Source organism: Acartia tonsa, chromosome 1 (genome assembly GCF_053477335.1).
Source record: "Acartia tonsa isolate MP-2025a chromosome 1, ASM5347733v1, whole genome shotgun sequence".
NCBI classification, from domain to species: Eukaryota; Metazoa; Arthropoda; class Copepoda; order Calanoida; family Acartiidae; genus Acartia; species Acartia tonsa.
Genome location: NC_137260.1, coordinates 38,061,971 through 38,072,032, shown reverse-complemented (window position 1 = coordinate 38,072,032; position 10,062 = coordinate 38,061,971). Strand labels below are relative to the sequence as shown.

General features: G+C 32.5%; 2 protein-coding genes across 2 annotated transcripts; one reads left to right on the top strand and one right to left on the bottom strand.

Moving 5' to 3' along the window:
- Nucleotides 1–28: 28 nt before the first annotated feature.
- LOC145318852 (uncharacterized) lies at nucleotides 29–1,281 on the bottom strand. Its single transcript, XM_080160516.1, has 2 exons — nucleotides 492–1,281; nucleotides 29–219 (listed from the first exon to the last, which is right to left on the bottom strand). The coding sequence occupies exon 1, from the start codon at nucleotides 1,228–1,230 to the stop codon at nucleotides 574–576; it is 657 nt and encodes a 218-aa protein (XP_080016642.1). The 5' UTR covers nucleotides 1,231–1,281; the 3' UTR covers nucleotides 29–219; nucleotides 492–573.
- A 3,529-nt stretch (nucleotides 1,282–4,810) lies between these two features.
- On the top strand, nucleotides 4,811–6,934 carry awd (nucleoside diphosphate kinase). The gene is made up of 4 exons (XM_080160453.1): nucleotides 4,811–5,428; nucleotides 5,730–5,802; nucleotides 6,110–6,316; nucleotides 6,561–6,934. Exons 1-4 carry the CDS (start codon nucleotides 5,376–5,378, stop codon nucleotides 6,684–6,686), a joined length of 459 nt encoding a protein of 152 aa, XP_080016579.1. The 5' UTR covers nucleotides 4,811–5,375; the 3' UTR covers nucleotides 6,687–6,934.
- Nucleotides 6,935–10,062: the final 3,128 nt, after the last annotated feature.

The window sequence follows — 10,062 nt, the reverse complement described above, 5'->3', positions numbered from 1 at the left end:
TTGTAGGCGATTTAAGATTTCTTTACAAAAATTTCACAAAGAAGCCAAAAATTTACTTTTAACTACAAATGAAGCTTACTGCGTAAAAGTACTAAATGCATTGGGTAGGTAATTTCAAGGATAATTTTATTTCTTTCCTTATTTTCTACTCTAGTGCATATTTCATTTGTTTTAAAATACAATAAATTACAATAGTTTCATTAGGTAAGTTGGTTAAGTCTAAAGAGTCATAGAGAACAGGGGTGTATATTCTGCACAAAATCCTTTTTTTCCCCTGCTGCAATTTTTTTTTAATTTTTTTCCCCTCCAAGCAAGGAAGGAAATAAAATGGAGGCGTTATCCTCTTAGAAATTTTTTTCAATTTTGTAACATATCAGTTCAACAGTTAGTGAGATCCTTCGGTACAAACACACACACATAGACAGACATCCTGCAACTTATATAAAAGGATAATAGATACAAATAGAAGGTACAAAAATAACTCAACTTACAAAATTCAATACATTATTTGTACAATAATACATATCATTAATTTTGAGATGCTGTTCTTCGGTTTTATTTTTTCCTATTTTATTAGGCTCTCGCGCTTCTTTCTGCTTCAACTAGGCATTCTCTGACCAATATTCTCGCGTACACAATCCCGCGCTTCAATCTTTCAGCACTTGACTTGGAACCTGCGTAACATGGCCTGATGTCTTTGGACATCTCCTCAATGACGGATAAAAGCTGCTGGTACTTCGTCTGGCTGGCAGGATCAAGAGCTCCATTGCTGGTCACAAATGGTAGTTGTGAGCTGGATGTGTTGGGAGTTGCAACAATTCCTGTAGAGGTTGGCGTAGCCGCAGCTGGTGGACGGTGTGGAGTACCAGAAGCCCCTGGACGTGGTGTTCCCGTTGGGGTAGGTGTAGAAGGTGTGCTCGACCGAGAATATGAATCCTTACCACCTCCTGACACACTTGTGAGGCTAGTACCAGCTGCAGCTAACAATTGCTGTTGAGCCGCAGTTAGACCAGTTATGTTGGTTGAGGACTGTTGAGGAGCCTGTTGTTGAGTTTGTTGTGCTCCACCCATGCCGGCCAGGCTTGACAACAGCTGTTGCTGTTGACTTGCCGATAGCTGAGATAGACTGCTGCTCATTGAGGCCAATAGTTGCTGTTGCTGAGAGGCTGTAAGATTAGTCCCAGCACTGGCCAACAGCTGTTGAGCTGCTATCAAACTTGTCATATCCATTTTAGTGCACTTGAGGAATAATTTGTCTGAAATAAAACGTATTTGTTCTATAAAATCATAGCACAATGAAAGAAATAATATAGTAGAAATACGAGTACGTACCACAGAGATATTGTTACCTTACATTTATTTAAACTACATTTAACTTACCTAATATGTAATATAAATCTTTTTAAAACTTTAAGTCAGAATTTCATTTCAAATTATGGAGGAATTCCAGTATCTATAATACAAAGTAGCTTGATATAAGTCCGTCTGAAGCTTGAGATCTCGGTAACCACTGAACCGATCGGATTCTACTCTTCAGGGTATATACCTATTGGTCCTGTGGTGGTTTTAAGCTATTTTCTTGAGGGGTGGGACACCCCCAACCACCCCCCCCCCCCAAAAAGAGAGTATGGTTGGGGGCACCCGAAATTTTTTTTATTTTGTAAAAGCCGCTAGTATTTTATAATTAAAATCTTAAACAAATTAAGCCTATAAGGGGTCGATTAACCGGGGGCTAATAAAATGTTAGCGTATTATTTTCCATTTTAGTGATGATTATTTAAGGGGGGGGGGGAGTTGGGACTCTCATTCTAAGGGCTAGTGGGGCAAAATACCCCCCACCCCCAAACACAAAAATTTTAAGTTATGAGCTTATTTTTTTAAGATATCGAGCTGATTTTTTAAATCGAACCTTTTAATACATAAATGAGTTGATTAGCCACCCCATATTTCATTTATGCACTTACTTCTAGAGGCTTTTAGGGTAAAACAACCCGCCAAAATACAAAATTTTTAAGTTTTGAGCATACAAGCCCCTAGAAGTAAAGTGCAAAAATTAAATATGGGATGGCTAATCAACTTATTTATTCACGGATAATCAAGGAAATATGATCAATAACAACTTCTTCACAATAAACTCATGGTTAAGGTATGGTAATGAACTAAAAAATCTTACCTTAAGTAATCTTATCTCAAACTTTGGCAATGTTTTAAATTATGATGAATTTTGCAGGAAATCTTCCTGTTATGTAACCCCAAATGAATTTATAAGAATGAAACATAATCTAAGAGTATTTTTAAATAGGTGTAAAACAAAATTTTCTCAAAAATCTGTTTCAATATTAGTCTTTATTTCAAAGCCCAATTTGAGAGCAAAAGATTTTAGATACTTCTTAGATATATCCAAATCTATGTTAACTAATTGTCAACCCGTTAAAACTAGAAATATGTGGCTCAGTAATGAAATAGATATAAATAGAGAATCAAGGTTTATGTGCATGTGGCGATTATCCTATCTTCCCATGAACATAAGAGACTTTGCTTTTAAATTATCTAACAATCTTCTTCATTTTAATGCAAATTTATCAAAATTTAGTGACACTAGTCCAGCATGTACACAATGTACAATAGCTTTAAATCTTCCCACCCCTAGAGAAACTTCTTGTCATTTTTATCTTTATTGTTCATCAAATACAGAATTACTTTTAGAATATTTTAACACTTTTCTTTACCAATCTAATATAACATGGGTTGCCAATTATGTTCTCTTGGGAGCACCGTCTAATATACCATTCTATAAAGCTATAATAATCAATACAGAAATTATTATTTCAGCTTGGTTTCTTTTTGAATGTAGAAATAAGAAAATTAAACCTGTATTGTCAATGTTAAAAGAGTTTTTAAAGAATTTTAGAGCAATATTTATGCGTTTCCCAAAATATCAGAATGCGTATAATAAGTGGATAAGAGGATAAAAGGGTTAGTGTTATTACAGGGACATTAAAAAAAATCTGTTAGTTTTTGTATCTCTTTCTTAATATCTGTCAATATTTCTTTCAACTATGAATTTTTTCTAACTTAAACTTTCATTCTTTTTTTTTCAGTTTCTTAAGCTGACGGCTCAGGGTAAACAGATAATCAGGATAACCAAAAATCCTTGTGTTAATGAAAAAGATGCCATTGCCCTCACTTTGACTAGACGAGAAATTACCAGCACTCAACACATCTTCAAAGAAGACGGAACACATGAAAGAAACCAAATTTATTTTTATATAGTAATTGTAAATAATTTCAATTTTATATTTTTAGTAATATTTTTGTGATTTTATGTTTATAAACTGATTAAAAACCAATAAAATACGTAATAATAATAACTTATTTATGCAATGAAAGCTTCCATTTAAAAAATCAGCTCGATATCTTAAAAATTAAGCTCTTAACTTGAAATTTTAGTGTTTGGGGGGTCTTTTGCCCCACTAGCCCCTATAAGGAAAGTTAAATTCAATTTTCAAAGTTTTACAGGTAGATCCAATCATATAAGAGAATTAACAAAGTTTACAAAAAGAATTAGTTTGACAACTATAAAAACAAGCCCAAACGGCCAGGCCAAAATTATTATTATTATTTGATTCTTTATTTGTCTTTATTATTTACTTCATACAAAAATTACATTTAAAGTATAACAATATTAATTTAAAACTCATTCAAAATATTCAAGTTGGATAAAACACATATATAAAAGAATATTATTTAAATAAAAGAATATTATTAGATACGTACTGAATTTTCATTTCCTATAACTGTACAAACTCCCCCCCCCCCCCCCTCTATTAATTTCAATATTTTTCATTTCTTACATAAAGATATATCTTTAATTCATTCATATCTAATAAGCAAATAAAATTTTATTCTAGAAAAGTCCAAGTTTTTAAAGATATTTTTTAGTATTTAACTCATTCATAATTTTAAATACACGATAATAATTAAATTTTGGTGTATTTTCAATGTAATATTTATTTTAATTTAGTTAAATACATATATTTTCTTAAATTGCACTTTATGGGTATCAATTTTAATTGTTAAAGGTGTTTTGTATTGTAATTTCCCTTCTATCTTAATATCAACTATACAATTATGAAATACACATCCAAATTTATTTTTATAGATTACGTAATTACATTAATATAATACGTCAAAAACTTACTGTTTCATTTGTAATACTAATTATCAACATCATAACCTTGAAATACTTGGGGAAAGAGCTTTGTAAGTCAAAATTATAATTAGAAAGCCAAATCTTTGTAAAGAAATAAATAAATAATTTCTCTCTGTCCGATAACGCTCTCTTTTGCTTTGCTGTCGCTGACAAGGAGATATTTGTTTTGGTGATTGATTGATTGCGAGACTCACGGGAAATGCCGCGTATAACACTTTACCTAAAAAATATGTTTTATCCTTTTTTGGACACTTTTTACAATATATTTTAGCATATCTAATGCATTTTTTTAAAATTTAATGGTGGTAGTTGATTTAATACTATGAAAGATCATGTAAGTACCTCTTTTAATAGATAGTAAAATATGTTAAATGTCGCCTTCGTTTCAATACCCAATTTCCGCATGGCACTTTGTAAGACTATTGTTAAAAACAAAAAAATACATTTTATAAAAAAGAATCAAATAAATTTATAAAGTTTTTTTTTAGCAATAATAAATATCTATTCTTTTTAGGGTGTTCTCGAAAACATAAATATCGGGATAAATTAATAATTTTACTAAGAGCCGTGCCATGGCGACTTCATGTCAGTCAGACTCAGAGAGCAAAGTACAAAAGTGAAAATCTGAAAGGGGTGTGGAAATTACTTGCTATCTTCAATCTTGTGCCGGTGGTTTCGTGGTTGTCTGTATTGGATAAAATTAGTTTCCTTTCAAGTCCTCTCTCATAGTTTATTATATGCATTTCTCATTGTCTATGATGATATATTTAGGGGTTTTAGGTTCAAAGGATTAAAGTGAAAATAGTTTCAATATGTCTTGAAAACTAAAATTTACTGTACGTTTTTCAAATAATGAGAAATCTTTTTATGCGTTTAGTAAGTTCTTGATTGATTTTATTGTATCTACCTATAGAAATTACTTAATTTAAGTTTTATGACTTCAAAGATAAGAAACTTCTATAAATCTTTATTAGGAAGCCATATAATTTGAATTTATTATTGTAAATCATATACTTTTAACAGTTCTAAATGCACTTTTGTTTATCTTGTGCTTGTGCATCTATATGTATTGTCTTAGTTTAGTACCTATTATTTATAGAATTCTAATAGGCTTAACCATTTTAAGTAATAAGTTTTTGTTTGCATTTCAGACTACATCACCATGTCTAACACTGAGAGAACCTTCATCATGATCAAGCCTGATGGCGTCCACAGGTGCGTACCTTCATTATTTTGAAATCTGGGGGGGGGGGGCGGGACAACCTTAGTAATTTGTATATTTGACTGTATGTCAATAACTTCTTACGTGTTTGAACATCTTTTCAAATATAACTACTATACCTCTGTTATGGGGCCCAACATTCACTTTCTTTACACACCCCTTCCCTTAGTAACTAATGGATGAATGGATTGCCCAGAAATCTAGGTCCATGATTGCCAGTAGAACTTACTAATAATGTTTCCCTGTCAAAATACCCATGTATATCCTATATTCATTTAAATTTTATTGTGTTAGGGGCATCGTCGGTGAGATTATCAAGAGGTTTGAGCAGAAGGGATACAAGCTGGTCGCCATGAAGATGAAGCAGGTATGGTTTTAATCTTTTTTTTTGTCAATCCTATTCTTCAACCTACCTTGCAATTATTTTTTTTGTTTATTGAGAAATTTTTATTAGTTTTCATCAAAGAATTTGCATTGTAATGCTTTTTTTATAGATTTTGATATAACCTGTTTGGTAGTTATTTGTTATATAATGTTAAAAATTCTAGAAATCTTAAGGGTACTTAAGTTGCTTAGATATTCTAAGCATATTTGTTAACAAGCTCCTTGTTTTCTTAATTTTGTCATCTTCTGAAGCAGTTTATGAAGTAGGTGTTGATTGTTAATATTTTCAGGCTAGCAAGGAGCTTCTGGAGAACCACTACGCCGACCTTTCCAAGAAGCCTTTCTTCGCCGGACTTGTTGCCTACATGGCCAGCGGCCCTGTTGTCTGCATGGTGTGGGAGGGTCTGAACGCCGTCAAGACCGGACGTGTGATGTTGGGCGAAACTAACCCCGCTGACAGCAAGCCAGGCACCATCAGAGGAGACTTCTGTGTCCAGGTAAAATTCGTGGGTTTTCATTGAATGGGTGTTATAAGCACGATTAACTAACAATATTTTAGCAAACTTTGCCAAAAAATACTACTTTGTATTATGATATCTGCATTTGTATTGCTATTTCTGTTTCCTGATATCAATTGAAAAAAGTAATATTACTTGTCTAGGTGTCCAATTTTGCAATTAATTGAAGTACCTAGCGCATTATTTGAATTAATTTAGTTATATAAAACTATTTATTTTTTAGGTTGGACGTAACATCTGCCACGGATCTGATGCCGTCGAGTCTGCCCAGAAGGAGATTGCCCTGTGGTTCAGCCCTGAGGAGCTCTGTGACTGGACCCCCGTCTCCAACCCCTGGGTGTACGAGTAAAAGTCTTTTCCTCCTTCTAAAGTCTTAAAACTTTTCATCAAAATGTTATTCTTATCCTGGTCCTAGTTACTATTGTGATTTTTGTAATATACACATTGTGAAAAGTCGTGTTGTGCCCTTAAATTCAATCAAGCAAATGTAATTCTTGGTTTTCAATAATTAAATTTGATTTCTTTCTATTTAAAGAAAAACTGACCACCTAACTTTTGTTTTATGGTTTTAAAGTAAATAAATATGAAACTTCTTAATCTTTTTAATAATTTTAGTTGTACATATAAGAGCTAATAAAAAAGTTCATATTCGTATGCTTCCAGGTCTTCCCGTCTCATGGAAAACTATTTCTATTCGGGAATATTTATTTTCTCGTATTCATTCGAATCCGGTGGATAAGAACTAGTTCTCATCCATTCGAAAAAACTATGTCTAGCATCTTATATCAGTTTTCCGTGAAAATGGGGGGGGGGGAAGGGAATGTAAGCGTAAGCCAACCCTCTACGTCCAAGTTTTCTAATAGGTAAAGTACCTTGAACGATTTTTTTTATGTGCGATATCTCTGGGAGATTATATAGGTGGTATCCACACTTTTTTTCTTTGATCTCCATCTCGACTGAAAGAAGTTGTGCTAATTGCCTTATCTTCAGATTAGATATTTTTAGAAGCGAAGCTTTTCTATAATTAGGGTCGGTCCATACGTCCGTCCGTCACGGATAACTTTTTTCGTTAATTTAGACATGTTAGAATTGTCCTATCGATTTCAAATTTTGCACGGTGATTCCTTTAGTAGTTAGGTACGATTTACAGGGCGACCACTGCATACTATATATACTATTTATACTATATAGGATGAATGTGGATACTATATCATACTATATGACAAAAATTTACTATATATACTATATAATATTACCTTTTTTTGACCAAAATTTACTATATATACTATATGATATTACATTTATATAACAAAAAACGAATATTGTCAGTTTTGTGACAACGCCTCTTACGGTGCGTTTTGTCTTATATTTTCACTGTAGGTTTTCTCCTATTTCTAGCCTCTGCGGGGCAATCATTAACCTTTATCTTACCTAACCTAACCTTCAATAACCTATCAAAAGTTAACTGTGATAGGACAAAAATACATAAATCTCTACAGGTAAAAGATTAAAATTTCTTATTTGAATAGTTAGAGTTCAGAATATGCATCTATTTAGATGATATTAAAATATCTGAAGGACAAATTAAAATCGGCCATCAAGTTTAGGTCCTGTAGGTCTCCAAGTCTTCTCTGGACAGAGTCCACATGGAGGCCTGCAGCACCTGAACCTGGAGAGCAATTGTATTTTTTCTTCAGATATGTAAAATTGTAAATAACATCTAAAAAGATGTTTATAAGAAATTTTGATTTTTACCTTACCAGAGTCCACCTGGAGGCCTGCATCACCTTAACCTGGAGCTCAATTGTCATTTTTTCTTTAAATACATAAATAACATCTAAAACTAAGCCTATGTTGTTTAATAAACTTACCTTTAACTTCTTAAATAAGAAATTTTGATTTTATACCTGTCCAGAGTCTACCTGAAGGGCAAGAACGTCCAAGGTGGGGGAATAAAGCGGTGATTACCCCCCACCCCCCAAACGAATTTGGGGGTGCTGGCACCTCCAAAATTTTTTCCATTTTATTCCCCCACATATAAAAATTACCCAGAATGAATAATCCCTAAAAAGTTCTGGCGCGAACACAGTAATAGTGTCTGACTGATTATGACGTAACAAAAAAAATTAGCCAATGAGAGGCCACTATAAATTTTACCATTGGTCAATAACGGCCTCTCATTGGCTAATTTTTTTTGTTACGTCATAATCAGTCAGACACTATTACTGTGTTCTTCTAGAGCGCTTCGCGCGCTTTTTTACTTCCACTTTCAAAAATTTTTACCACTGCCCAAAATCAAAAGACTAAATAGTTCCACCAGATAAAAACAGTTCTTAATCATGATAAAAACACGTGTTATAGTTTGCAATGGCCCTTTAATTAAACAATGCACTGGGTGTGTCCTATCAATATCTTTTCAAAGAAGTAACATTTTCCCAAATATTAAGAAAAAAATGTTTAAATCAAAATTGATTGTCTACCTTCCATAAAATAGATCAATCAAACATTTCAATAATTATCAAAATATCAAATACCCTCTTCAAAACTAGTTAAAAAACCTTACCAGGACATATTTGAAGCTACACTTAAAAGGAGAATCATATTGGTTCATCAGTTAGCAACGCTTGTTGGTTGATTATTTTGTTTTCATGTATAGGAATGAAATTGTTTTTAGTACTTTATTATTAGTTAGGTACTTTTTTTCATTATTAAATTACCCCCCCCCCCCAAAAAAAAAAAAAAAAAAATTAAGCTTGGACGCCTCTGTTGGAGGCCAATTTTTTTCCTTCAAATATATAAATAACATCCAAATATATGCTCATTTTTTTAACAAATAAACCATTGATTTTTACCTGTACATTGTCCACCTGAGGGTCTGCAGCACATGAACCTGTAGGCTAAATGTCATTTTTTCTTCAAATATGTTAAAAAATACCCAAAAAGATGCATAATTTGTTTTAAAAGTTGACCTCTAACTCTTGAAACAAGAAATTTGAATTTTACCTGTCCAGAGTGGACTTGGAAGCCTGCAGGACCAGAACTTGAATGTCGAGACTTTAATTTTTCTTCATTAATGTTAATAACATCCAAAAAGATGCATATTCTGCTTTATAAGTTGACCTCTTACTCTTCAAATAAAAAAATTATTTATAACCTGTCCAGAGTGGACCTGGAGGCAATCAAGACCAGAACTTGGAGGCCTATTTAAATTTTTTCTTCAGATATGTTAATAACATCCAAAAAGATGCATATTCTGTTTAATAAGTTGATCTCTAACTATTCAAACAGAAATTTGATTTTTTTTTACTTGTCTAGAAACCACCTTCCAGCTAGCCTGCAGCACCTGAACCTGGAGACCTATCCAAAAATGATTAAATATACGTGAAATACTACCCAAAAGTAAACTTTTATCCCATATAACCTATAGTCTCACATTAATACCTAGCCTAATAATCACAGAGTAAGCGAAAGTGGCAAAACTCTTTCCCCCCCCCCCCTTATATGTTAAATTGCTTTGATAACAACTTTGCTTTGAGTTATTATTTATGATGTATATACTATGTATTACTAAATAATTCAAAGTACGATACTATATCATACTATATGAGTAAAAAAAAATATACTATATATACTATATGGATAAAAAAAATATACTATAAAAATACTATATTTTTTTTGTTTTGGAGTGGTCGCCCTGGATTTAGATAGCGTAGCAACTCTATAAT